Raw genomic sequence first — 14,452 nt, 5'->3', positions numbered from 1 at the left:
TTGATCAATAATCTGAGTCCAAGTTTAGGTCTGAAAGGTTCTCTCTAAATTTATCTTCTCGAAAGGTACTATCTTAGTTTCTCTTTTTCTAAAATTTCCTACGATGAATATTTGTTTACAATTTCAAAACATGGATTTCTCGAGGAATATTCATTTACGTCGATCTCCGATTAAAATTTATCTTTTTTTTTAAAATACCTCTATACATTAAAATCAATTTTTATAAAAGTAACACTTTTATAATAAAATATATCTTTATACATACTCTTATGTATGAAAATAAAAATGATAAAAGTAACACTTTTGATATAAAAATTTAACCATTATGCATACTTCTATGCATGAAATAAAAATTGATAAAAATAACACTTTTGGTATAAAAATTTATCCTTTATGCATACTTCTATGCATGAAAATAAAAATTGATAAAAATAACACTTTTGATATAAAAATTTATCCATTATGCATACTTCTATGCATGAAATAAAAATGGTAAAAATAACACTTTTGATATAAAAATTTATCCATTATGCATAATATTAAAATTCAATTTCTCCATGATTGTAATGAAATTCTTTCAATTAATCTAGGATGATAATTCCTAGAATATGGTAGGAAGTCCTCTTTTTATGCTTTGAATGAGATTATTTTATGCATAAGTTTTATAAAAATTTTGCCATAGCTCCGCTGCTATGACTGATAAATCTCAATTTTTCTAAGGGATAATGCTTATCATTAAGAAAATAATTAAAATAATCTCTAATTGGATTATTAATCCATAATGGATTGAATCATTAATATACATAAACTAAAAGCATAGAAAAAAGCCATTAATTTGGCCTCAAGCATAGCTTAATCTTGGTTTAGGAAAAGCTTTATGAAAAGCTTGATTTGGATTGAGAATGGGTCATGAGTATGACCATTTCTTGAGTGAGAGAGAGAATTTACATAAAAATCATTAGAATTTAAACATAAATGAAAATTAACTTCAATAGCATTATGTAACTCTTCACTACTATTCAAACTTCAATAGCATTTAAAAAAAACCATACCAATTAAACTTCTCAAGCTTGAGAGGGGTTGAGAAGAGAGAAACATTGAGAAATTATAGAAAGATCAATATTCACTAATTACCTTACAACTTGCTTGATTCTTTGTTCACGGTAGAGGCCCCCAACCAATCAATTGGTTAAGTATGTTGATGGAGCCACTAATGGGAATTGAAGAAAGAGGGAAGCTCCAAAAACTAGTGAATTATTAAATGAATTCACAGTTCTTGGCTTAGGTGGAGTAGAGTAACGATGCATAAACACTATATATTTTTCAACAAGGGGGAGGCTTCTATTTATAGGAAAATTTGAGCTCCTAACCAAACAAACTGATTCTAGAATTTTCTAAATCAGTTTGGTCAATATTTGACCATTTTTAGGTCAGTTAAGCTAACTTTTTGGAACTAGACTTAAATGAGGAGAGAGGAGAGATGAAATATCTCAATTTTTATGAGTTTAAAACTCATTCAAGCATGTGAAATATGCACCTCCTTTAAAGAACTCCCCTTCCTTACATATGTGTCAAAATGGAATCATTATACCCAAAATATCTCATATTTTTAATATTGCTCATAGTTTTTTTACTAATAAACCTTGTACATTTTCAACTCTTCATCTTATGTGAAATATGCACCTCCTTTAAAGAACTCCCCTTCCTTACATATGTCATACTTTTAATATTGCTCATAATTTTTTTACTAATAAACCTTGTACATTTTCAACTCTTCATCTTATGTGAAATATGCACCTCCTTTAAAGAACTCCCCTTCCTTACATATGTCATACTTTTAATATTGCTCATAATTTTTTTACTAATAAACCTTGTACATTTTCAACTCTTCATCTTATGTGAGCATTTACTCATTTTTGGGTATCTTCTTTTACAAATTGGATTTATCTCCTCCCTACACATGGATTGATGCTATTGGTCCATAGGAACCTTAATTGGACCATAATCCAAAAATTTCTGAAAATCTAGATCCTTAGACTAAGGTCCTTTATACCTATTTCCAATTAATTCCAATTGTACATTGGAAAATTCTTTTTGAATTTCTGTTTCAGGGAAACTTATTTTAATAGGATGAGTTATTTTTCTATCCAAAAATATTCATAATCTGAATATTCTCTCTCTAGAATAATTTTCTCTCTCTAGGCTAAAACACTTAGAAATAAGATCTTTTATATTTCTGAAGAGGGATTTGATTACACGGGAAGATGCTAGACATCTTGAGAGGCTGGGGAGGAATCTTACATTCTCTCCCACTTGAAAAACGCGAGATGTCCTCATCTCGCAAACTGGGGATAATCCCGCAACAGATCGGCTTCATTCTCCCAGGTGGCATCTTCAAAAGGATAGAACTTCCATTTTACTAATAATTCTCTGAGAATTCTATTCCTGAGAAGCTTTTCTCGAACATCGAGAATTTCTTCAGGTTGGAGTTCCATCTGTCCTTGGGTTGAAGAGGTTAGGATTTCATCATCAAGCATATGATTTGAGTTTGGCACATATTCCTTTAGAAGGCTTACATGAAATACATTGTGAATTTTGAGATGAGGAGGCAGAAGAAGCTCGTAGGCTAAGTCACCTACTTTCTTTGTAATTAGATATGGCCCACAATATCTGGGTGATAACTTCTTGTACTTCCCAAGAGATAAGGAACTTCTTTTGGGCCGTACTCGAATGAAGACCATATCTGCTTCTTTGAATTTTCTATTTGTCCTCTTCTTATCCGCATATTGCTTCTGTCTATCCTGGGCAGCTTTAATATCTTTACGAATTGACTGCATCTGTTGCTCCATGTCTTCAAGCATCTGTCTGGACATCTCGACCTTAATCAATGGGTCAGACCAAGTTAATGGAGTTAAGCAATCTTGTCCATACAGAGCTTTAAAAGGGCTCATCCCGATACTTCGGTGATAAGAAGCATTGTAGGCGAACTCGACTAGATGCAGATAGCTTAGCCACTTCTTGGGTTCCCTGCCACAGCATGTCCGAAGTATATCTTCAATTACTTGGTTTACCCTTTCAGTTTGACCATCGGTCTCAGGGTGATAAGCTGTGCTGAGATCCAAGAAAGTTCCCACTGCTTCAAAAAATGCAGTCCAAAACCTTGAAGTAAATTTGGGATCTCGGTCACTTACTATTCTCCTCGGTAGGCCATGCAATCTGAAGATTTCTTTGAGGAACACTCTGGCCACATCCACTGCAGTGTAGGTTTCTTTTACTGGAATCAGATGGGCAACTTTGGTTAGTCTGTCGACTACCACGAAGATGGAGTTGTAACCTGATTGCACTGAAGGTAATCCAGTAATGAAGTCCATACTGATACATTCCCACTTCATCTGGGGGATGTCCAATGGATGTAACTTCCCAGGCATTTTTACTCTCTCAGCTTTGACTTTTTGGCATGTCAGACATTGACGTACATGATTCAGCACATCCTTTTTCAAACCAGGCCAAAAGAAACTTTTCTTTACGGACATGTAGGTCTTGATGAAACCTGGATGTCCTGCAATAAGGCTGTCATGGGCTTCATTCAGAATTTGGTTCTTGGTCCCCTCATCATTGGGAATGCATAACCTGCGGTTATAATACATAATGCCATCATCCAGGCTGTACCCTTGAACTCTGTTCAACTCCTGTGGAGTTTTGCTTTCCTGCATAAGTAGGGTAGTAATAGGGCCAAAGAATCTATCTTGCATGATCTTCTCACTTGCTTGAGTAATCAAGGATTTGATATTACAGTAATTGCAAGCAAGGAGGTTTTTCTGCTGAGAGCATCTGCTACCACATTCTCTTTGCCTGGGCGGTACTTGATTTCAAAATCAAATTCCTGCAAGGTCTGCATCCACCTTCTTTGGCGCATGTTGAGGTCCTTCTGAGTAAAGATCCACTTTAAGCTCTGATGATCTGTCATCAAAGTAAACCTTTTACCCAGTAGGTAATGTCTCCACAACTTTAAGGCATAGACTACTGAAAGCAATTCCAAGTCATGGACAGCATAATTCCTCTCATGAGTTCTGAGCTTTCGAGATTCATAGGCCACTGCATGACCTTCCTGCATGAGTGCACCTCCCAGGGCAAAACCACTTGCATCAGTTACTACCTCAAAGGGTACAGAGAAATCTGGCAGTTTCAGAATGGGACTGGTTACCAAGGTGGTCTTCAGCTTATCAAAAGCACTTTGGCACTTGGCAGACCATTGAAATGGGATATTCTTTTTGAGAAGGTTAGTCAGGGGGGAAGCTATGAGGGCATATTTTGGTATAAAAATTCTATACCAACCAGTCAATCCCAAGAATCCTCTGACTTCTTTCACTGTCTTTGGTTCGGGCCAATCTATGACAGCTTGGATTTTTGCAGAATCTGGAGAAATTCCATCTTTGGATACCAGGAAACCCAAGTATTCAACGTGGTCGGCAGAGAAAGTGCATTTGCTCTTTTTGGCAAAGAGTTGATGCTTCCTTAGAACCTCAAGAACTTTTCGGACATGAGTCTCATGGTCGGCTGCATTTCTTGAGTAAATCAGAATGTCATCAAAGAAAACTAGAACAAAGTCATCCAAGTATTCTCTGAGGATGTCCTGCATTAGGCGATTGAATGTAGCTGGGGCATTAGTTAATCCGAACAGCATGACAGTAAATTCATAATGCCCATAGCGAGTATTGATGGCTGTTTTTGGTATATCTGGATCATTGATCCTGATCTGGTAATACCCGGATTTGAGATCTATTTTTGTGAAGATCTGGGCTCCATTTAACCTGTCCAAAAGCTCATCAATCCTTGGGATAGGATACTTATTCTTAACTGTCAGCTGATTTAGACCTCTGTAGTCCACACAGAGTCTAAGTGTTCCATCTTTCTTTTTCTGAAAGAGAACTGGCGCACCCCAAGGCGAAACACTGGGTCTTACAAACCCTTGTTCTAACAGCTGCCTAAGCTGTTCCTTGAGTTCGATGGCTTCAGGAACTGGCATTTTGTAAGAGCGTAGGGCTACTGGTTGAGCTCCGGGGGTCAATTCAATCACATGATCTAATTCCCGAACTGGAGGCATTTCAGTTAGCTCTGATGGGAATAGATCATCAAATTCACTTAACCATTCTGGTTCTTTAGCTTTAAGTTTTGAGTCTACTGGGTTCATTTTGACAACATAAATTTGCTGCTTCTTCCTAAGTCCTTTCAGTAACCTGGAAGCTTTTACTAACTGAAGGTTTGGGGATCCAGAAACTCCAGTTCCATGGACTTTGTTCCCGTGAAGGTCATGGAAGGAAATGGTTCCATTGTGACAGTGTATGTCAGCTTGATATTTGTGGAGCCAATCCATTCCAAGGATTCCGTCAAAAACTCCTAGAGGTAAGACTTTGAACTGACAGTCGGTTACATTACCATCTAGATTGAACTCGATAAGATCTGTCTCATGGTGAGTGAAAAGAGTCTTCCCACTGGCCAATTCAACTTGCATAGGTTTCCCTGATTTCTGTTCTAAGACTAGCTTACGCAAGCATCCAGGGGAAATGAATGAATGAGAACTGCCTGAATCAATCAAAAGCTTGAAAGGCTTACCCTGATACTCTGCTGGAGTATGGATGACTGAGAACTGCTGGTTAGGCCCTTGATTTTCTATTGCAGCATAGATCTGCCCTTTCTCCTCTTCTACTACATCTGAAATTGTGACTGCTCTGGCTGCTGCAGTCTGAGGTAGAACTCTTTCTCTTTTGTTGTTCCAATTCTGGGAAGGAGTTCTGAGATTACTCTGGATAGAGGCAGATGGCTGGGCTGGAATTCTTCTGGGGTTTCCCTGGCTAGGGCGAGACGGACCCTGATTAGACTGGAATAAAGGGGTTGGTCTCTGAATTCGGGGTTCTTGACTTCCCTGTCCCCTTGACATGGTAGGAGTCGGGCAGTCTTTTAACTGGTGACCAAAACCCTGGCATCCAAAACATCGATTTTCAGTTCTGAGCTCATCCTTTTGATTTTTTGAAAGTGGTGAGGTTCCTGAAAAATTACTCTGGGGGAAGGGTCTTCCTTCACTTCTGAATCTTCCTGCATCCTGATTCTGATTCAGACCTTGCTGCCTCTTTAGGGGTGGAAAGTTGGAAGTACTTCCCTGGGCTTGGAATCTCTTAAAGTTAGAGGGTGCAGGTTTTGGTGGGACCTTTACTACAAAAGCTTTGGCAAAATCTTTTGCCATTCTTACTGCTTCAGCCATGGACACTGGCTTGGCATTTTTGACCAGTGTGTCCAAGGGTTCGTTCATTCCTCGAATGAACCTGGCCATGAGTTGCTCTTCATCAAGAGGTGGTGAATATTTGAGTAGAAGGGCAAAGGCTTGGTGATATTCCTCGATGGTTTTGCTCTCCTGCTTTAGTTCTAAGAATTCGTTCATTTTGGTTTCTAAAAATCCAGGAGGGCAAAATCTCTTTCTTAGATAGGTTTTTAGATCATTCCAGGATTGAGTATTTCTGTCCAGATGATTGGTGTCACAGTGGTTCCTCCATGCTACCCTGGCTGTTTCCACTATTTTCAGCCGGCCAAGAGCCATTTTGCTCCGCTGATTGTATCCTGTGACGTCAAAATACTCTTCCATGGCTTCCACCCATTTCTCCACAGCCTCGCCCAAGTTCTCCCCTTCTCCTTTGAAGGGTCCTGGCTGAGTCCTATGAAGAGCCTTGCGAACATCAAGGTCAAGCTCGTCATCTTCAGAGATAGGGTCTGGCTGACGACCACGGTTTCCTCGTCTCATGATTCTGCCAAAATTTATATATTAATAAATTTTTATTTTGATATTATTCATGAGATCCAATGACTTAAGAGTTCAAAAAAAAACAATTTCTTAAACAAGACAAGATCTTATTGGAGATCTATGACATATGTCCGATAATAGATTTTTCTTTATCAGCAGATCGTCCACTGCTGTAAACAATCATTTATACAACAGGAAGTTTTTTTTTTTTTTTTTTCTGGAAAACATTTTTTTATTTATATAAAAGTTGCATTATGTACATAGAGCAGCTCGGCTCCAGAATTCAAAATCTCCTCAGGAAACGCATATGACGACGGTATTGGGCCATAGCCATGCCCTGATACAAATGTCCACTTACTGACAAGGGAGCTATTATATTCCATTTAGGAATAAAACAACTAAGAAGTCTGTAGACTTGGCATGCAAGCCTGAAATTCCGAGGCGTTGAATGATATAAAATGACACCACGTACGATTTTCAGCTTTAACAAGATCATAGCCAATGAGAGGTTCTCCCACAGCATTGCACGGCGGTCGCAAGAGGCATGGACATATTGCCCTGCAAACCACTTATGCTGAATTCTCTCCGCTGGGGTAGGAAAATATAAATCCTCGAAATGGCGCGCGAGTCTTGTTCGGCTTATTCGAGTTGAAGCGGAAGAGATGAGATGTTCGAAGGCAAATGCAATCATATCTTGAGACTGGGTGAGGTCGGAAATACCAGATAAATGGGGAACTTCCATCTATAAAAACAATTTCTTTGATTAAAATTTCTTCATTAAAGAAACTTACGGAATGAAAATACATTATGAAAATGCTGTTTCTGAATTCTTTTACCAATTTCAGATAAGAATTTAATTATCTTTATTAGCTTTCAATTTCGCTCTGATACCAACTGTGAGATCCCTCCGCCCCCTCCGCGCGCCGGACTCTCGGTGGCCGAACAGCGGAAGCAACCCCCACATGCGCGGGGCGGGTTTCTCACTCGGGGTCTCGCTCTCGAATGTCCGGGCACGAAACTAGGCTGGTGGTCACTCCAAAAACCGAAACCGGGAAAAATTCCCATGCCCGGAAAGCGGGGGCGATTCCGCCATTATGATTTTTTTTTATTTTATTATTTTTTTTAAAACGAATTTTTCTAACGTGATCAATTCTAAGTTATCCTTTAACTGGATAAACCAGATAGAAGGAAACTATCACTGATATAATTTGATCATTTTAGTAAATTCAACGCTTTTTTCCTGATCCAGGTCAGGCACAGCCGTTGATCTACTTATGGAAAAATTTATCAGGAGATTATTTAACTACTCGAATCTTAGCGTAATCCTAAGATTTTGCAATTTGATTATTAAAACTCCACTAATTCCAGCCTAACCCCATCCGGCCCATGGGTTAGCCACCACCCTACCACTGGAATCGGTGGAACCAAATAAGTACTCACCCACCCATAATTGAATTGCCTTTCTTAACTTTAGCTTTAGAAAACAAATACGCACGCACTCCTCTTTATTAAAACTTTAATAAAAACAATCCTTGATAAACAATTTACGATTTATACATGTCATACTTCAAAATTTTCATTGAGTCCTTGTTTCTCAACAAAACAGTATCACTCTGGACTCTCCGTTAAGACCAGCAAGTCAACAACGAGATCCAGTGATAGATTTTAAAAAAAAAAAAAAACATAGGTCCATCATATAATATCTTCCTCGACATACGCATGGATGTCCTCGGCACCGCGAGCCCGTGCATCGCCTGGTCAGAACCCTCCAGGATCCTCCTTAGGTGTCCTGGCACTTCACTCAGGGACCGCTTCGTCGGCCCTCGTCCATCGTACTGGAAGCGCACCATTTTAACCATACCGAGGCTGGTGAAGACCTCGGCAAGCCTTGCCGCGTGAGCTGTCCCTCGAACACTCCCCGCCAGCTGTTGCAACCGACTTCCCTTAGATAAACATATATGCCAAATGCTCCCTCCAGCATTCTGGCATAAGACAGTCTTTTAAGAAGGCAGGGTTTCTATGCAAGTTTATAGTTTTGATTTTTGTTTGACTACCATGAGTATATCATAAATCCCTAGATTCAATTTTCAATTCCAAACAGAATTCTTCAAATTTTGTTAACTTGATTCTTAGATCAAGTCACAAGTCTTAACTTAGTTTTTGATTCGATGGATGATTGAATACATTTCCCACGAACTGGGCACATCGTCATTGATTGAAACTCACGAAGGAATTAGGCCTTGATCAATAATCTGAGTCCAAGTTTAGGTCTGAAAGGTTCTCTCTAAATTTATCTTCTCGAAAGGTACTATCTTAGTTTCTCTTTTTCTAAAATTTCCTACGATGAATATTTGTTTACAATTTCAAAACATGGATTTCTCGAGGAATATTCATTTACGTCGATCTCCGATTAAAATTTATCTTTTTTTTAAAATACCTCTATACATTAAAATCAATTTTTATAAAAGTAACACTTTTATAATAAAATATATCTTTATACATACTCTTATGTATGAAAATAAAAATGATAAAAGTAACACTTTTGATATAAAAATTTAACCATTATGCATACTTCTATGCATGAAATAAAAATTGATAAAAATAACACTTTTGGTATAAAAATTTATCCTTTATGCATACTTCTATGCATGAAAATAAAAATTGATAAAAATAACACTTTTGATATAAAAATTTATCCATTATGCATACTTCTATGCATGAAATAAAAATGGTAAAAATAACACTTTTGATATAAAAATTTATCCATTATGCATAATATTAAAATTCAATTTCTCCATGATTGTAATGAAATTCTTTCAATTAATCTAGGATGATAATTCCTAGAATATGGTAGGAAGTCCTCTTTTTATGCTTTGAATGAGATTATTTTATGCATAAGTTTTATAAAAATTTTGCCATAGCTCCGCTGCTATGACTGATAAATCTCAATTTTTCTAAGGGATAATGCTTATCATTAAGAAAATAATTAAAATAATCTCTAATTGGATTATTAATCCATAATGGATTGAATCATTAATATACATAAACTAAAAGCATAGAAAAAAGCCATTAATTTGGCCTCAAGCATAGCTTAATCTTGGTTTAGGAAAAGCTTTATGAAAAGCTTGATTTGGATTGAGAATGGGTCATGAGTATGACCATTTCTTGAGTGAGAGAGAGAATTTACATAAAAATCATTAGAATTTAAACATAAATGAAAATTAACTTCAATAGCATTATGTAACTCTTCACTACTATTCAAACTTCAATAGCATTTAAAAAAAACCATACCAATTAAACTTCTCAAGCTTGAGAGGGGTTGAGAAGAGAGAAACATTGAGAAATTATAGAAAGATCAATATTCACTAATTACCTTACAACTTGCTTGATTCTTTGTTCACGGTAGAGGCCCCCAACCAATCAATTGGTTAAGTATGTTGATGGAGCCACTAATGGGAATTGAAGAAAGAGGGAAGCTCCAAAAACTAGTGAATTATTAAATGAATTCACAGTTCTTGGCTTAGGTGGAGTAGAGTAACGATGCATAAACACTATATATTTTTCAACAAGGGGGAGGCTTCTATTTATAGGAAAAATTGAGCTCCTAACCAAACAAACTGATTCTAGAATTTTCTAAATCAGTTTGGTCAATATTTGACCATTTTTAGGTCAGTTAAGCTAACTTTTTGGAACTAGACTTAAATGAGGAGAGAGGAGAGATGAAATATCTCAATTTTTATGAGTTTAAAACTCATTCAAGCATGTGAAATATGCACCTCCTTTAAAGAACTCCCCTTCCTTACATATGTGTCAAAATGGAATCATTATACCCAAAATATCTCATATTTTTAATATTGCTCATAGTTTTTTTACTAATAAACCTTGTACATTTTCAACTCTTCATCTTATGTGAAATATGCACCTCCTTTAAAGAACTCCCCTTCCTTACATATGTCATACTTTTAATATTGCTCATAATTTTTTTACTAATAAACCTTGTACATTTTCAACTCTTCATCTTATGTGAAATATGCACCTCCTTTAAAGAACTCCCCTTCCTTACATATGTCATACTTTTAATATTGCTCATAATTTTTTTACTAATAAACCTTGTACATTTTCAACTCTTCATCTTATGTGAGCATTTACTCATTTTTGGGTATCTTCTTTTACAAATTGGATTTATCTCCTCCCTACACATGGATTGATGCTATTGGTCCATAGGAACCTTAATTGGACCATAATCCAAAAATTTCTGAAAATCTAGATCCTTAGACTAAGGTCCTTTATACCTATTTCCAATTAATTCCAATTGTACATTGGAAAATTCTTTTTGAATTTCTGTTTCAGGGAAACTTATTTTAATAGGATGAGTTATTTTTCTATCCAAAAATATTCATAATCTGAATATTCTCTCTCTAGAATAATTTTCTCTCTCTAGGCTAAAACACTTAGAAATAAGATCTTTTATATTTCTGAAGAGGGATTTGATTACACGGGAAGATGCTAGACATCTTGAGAGGCTGGGGAGGAATCTTACAACAAATTTGTAAAAGCCATGGTCAATAAAATATATGTGTGAGTTTTAAACTTTTGGAAGGTTGTGGGATACTTTTTAGTTCTTTGGTTGCAAAAAAATGAAATGTCTCATAGAACTTAGGCTAAAGATGTACTCAAATTTTCATAATATCAAGAAAAGTAGTGGGAGTTGGTTGAGGAAGTTATGCACGACTCCTTATGTGTATGCTTCTTTCACTTTTCTTTCTCTCTCATTTTGGCACAACTCTCTCTCTTGCCTTTCTTGTTTCTTGTTCTTTCTTCTAGAAGAAGACGAGAGTGAGGATGGTGAGGAAGATGATATTTTCTGTGTGCGAAGTTCTTTGTGAGTATATGGGCTATTTTTCTTGGTTAAGAGAGCAAAATTTCCAGGTTTCATGGTGAGGGGCTACACCCTAAGCATATATTTTACTACCTTGGTACCATGGTTTTGTGCTTGATTTGTGATTAGGACGAGAGCTGATCATTTTGGTTCTTATTCCAGGGCATTAATGAGAGTACTGACCATGGAAACAATTATAAGGACGATGGGAGCTAATGCCCCGAATGATGAGACACAATAGCATCGATTCATAGATGGACTTAGAAATACAGAAGCCCAAACTCATGTGCACCTTAAACGTCCTGCGACATTAGCGGATGCTAAACAATTAAGTCAGCAAAGATGACAAGAATTATTACAAGACCCTAAGGTCTCACAGCCATCTTATGTGGCACCGATGAGGCTAGTGGAGCCATCAAAATCTTATGGGATCTCTCAAATGCCAAGAACTAGTATGTAAGGGCGAACTATGATGAGTCCTACCCATCAACATATGTCCCATATAATCCTTATGTGTCAGCACCTGCTTATATGGTTCAAACAAGCACGGCTCAAGTGAGGCTAAAGTACTGAGATAGTGGCAAACTCATTAGGAAAGTTTAAAGAAGAGATTCTAAGTGTAGTACACCCACAAGAGAAAGAGGTATATGATGTAGCACCGCAGGGTGCATCAACAAGTACTCAGAACCTACCTAGATCAAATATTTGGTGTAGGAAATGTCATGGGTATGGTCAACAATGTCTAGGATTGTTTCAGACCAACCCTGAACCCTCTTTTGCAACTGCTGTTTGTTGCAAAACAATCACACTAAAGAACAATGTTATATAAAGACCCTAAGGTCTCATAGCCATCTTATGTGGCACCAATGAGGCAAGTGGAGCCATCAAAATCTTATGGAATGTCTCAAATGCCAGGAACTAGTATATAAGGGCAAACTATGATGAGTCCTAACCCATCAACATATGTCCCATATAATCCTTATGTGTGAGTACCTGCTTATATGATTTAAATAGGCACGCCTCAAGTACCTTTAAGTGAGGCTAAAGTTATTGAGATAGTGGCAAATTCATTAGGAAAAATTAAAGAAGAGATTCTAAGTGCGGTATGCCCACAAGAGAAAGAGGTATATACTGTAGCACCGTAGGGTACGTCAAATACTTAGAACCCACCTAGATCAAATATTTGGTGTAGGAAATGTCATGGGTATGGTCAACAATGTCTAGGATTGTTCCAAACCAACCCCAAACCCTCTTTTTCAACTACTATTTGCAAAACAATCACACTGAGGAACAATGTTATATAAAGCATAAGCATTAACAACAACGACAAGCTCAGGGATTGCGAACTAACTATAACTTTATGGATAGATCAAATGTGACTCATGAGATAGGCCCCCCACCATGACCATTTATGCAAAGAGGATTGCCTGCACAAGGGCAACCTTCGTTACCTATAGGACCTCATTTCCTAACAATAGTGGGAATATGCAAAGAGGATCTCCTTTTAGAAGAAACTTTGGGAATCCTGGGAATACTGGAATGGGTGGCAATCGTCGTTATAGGCCACAAGGTCCGATAATATGCTATTATTGTCAACAAGAAGGGCATATTGCTGCTTATTGCCCTAATGAAATGAAGCATCAGGATCAGCATCCCCTATATGTAGGACTTGTAGTGGGGAGGGGCATTACGAACAAGCCATTCTCAAGGCCTCCCATCACCTTGAAGGGGAGAATGGCACCACTTCCATTCTCTCTTACATTCAAGGAAGAATGGTAGTGGTGCCATTCTCAAAGCCTCCCATCACCTTCATGGCAAGCGTTTGTGGAAAATAACTCAGAGCGTATGCCTTACAGAAATAGAACCATGTTGGATGGTTCTAGAGAGACTCAATTGGTAATACTTGAAGTATATAAAAAGATAGATATCCAATGTGAGACAAACAAAGGCCTATTCCATTTGGGTTTAGAAAATATGTCCAAATCTTCTTTTGGTAGGATATGCAATGATGACTTCAAGAATGTTTCCTTGGTCAAGAGTAGTGAGTTCTCCAAATGCAGTTTATGTAGTGGGATAAAGGTATAGTTGGCAGCCACTAAGTGTTGAGAGGAGCGGGCCGTCATGGGCCCCAAAGCGCTTGTGGCACCTTAGAACCCATGGGAGAAACTTCTTTGGACCTTTACGGGGTGCTTTGCTTCGGTTGCCCAGGGCTCTTGGTGCCGTCGCATAGCCTTACCCTCACCCAGGCGAGTCTTTGGAGGAGAGGTGACACGTGTGCCTCGACGGGCTACACGGCCACAAGGGAAAGCCGAGGGATCTTGGTGCCTCTCTTAGGACTTACTCTCACCCAGGCGGAGACTTCGGTGTTGCAGTGACGTGTGCACCTCTCGGCGGGCTACACGGCCACAACAAGGGGGAGCCCAGGGATCTTGGTGCCTCTCTTAGGACTTACCCTCACCCAGGCGGAGACTTCGGTGTTGCAGTGACGTGTGCACCTCTCGGCGGGCTACACGGCCACAAGGGGGACCATTGTCGATCAGAAGCCGAGGGCTCTTGGTGCCTCTTCTTAGGTCTTACCCTCACCCAGGTGGAGTCTTCGGTGTTGGTGACGCGTGCACCTCAGCGGGCTACACGGCCACAAGGAGACCACTCTCAGTCCAGAAGCCCAGGGCTCTTGATGCCTCTTCTTAGGACTTACCCTCACCCAGGTGGAGACATCGTTGTTGCCTTTTTGGGGTCATGGGTCTGTTGGTGCCGTCCCGCGGCCTTTAGGGGATCAA

General features: G+C 38.4%; 1 protein-coding gene across 1 annotated transcript in view; it reads left to right on the top strand.

Moving 5' to 3' along the window:
* LOC147602640 (uncharacterized) overlaps nt 1–11,888 on the top strand; it is a 41,446-nt gene extending 29,558 nt beyond the window's left edge. The window contains exon 2 of the mRNA XM_086797589.1: nt 11,835–11,888. Coding sequence (XP_086653715.1) covers nt 11,835–11,888 — 54 coding nt within the window. The remainder of the gene's footprint in view (nt 1–11,834) is intronic.
* The last annotated feature ends 2,564 nt before the right edge of the window (nt 11,889–14,452 follow it).

The sequence above is a fragment of the Cibotium barometz genome, chromosome 66, assembly GCF_041138505.1.
Source record: "Cibotium barometz isolate CiBa-2024 chromosome 66, ASM4113850v1, whole genome shotgun sequence".
Classification (NCBI taxonomy): Eukaryota; Viridiplantae; Streptophyta; class Polypodiopsida; order Cyatheales; family Cibotiaceae; genus Cibotium; species Cibotium barometz.
Note: the sequence above shows the minus strand (reverse complement) of the source record. Positions and strands in the feature narration are given on the sequence as shown.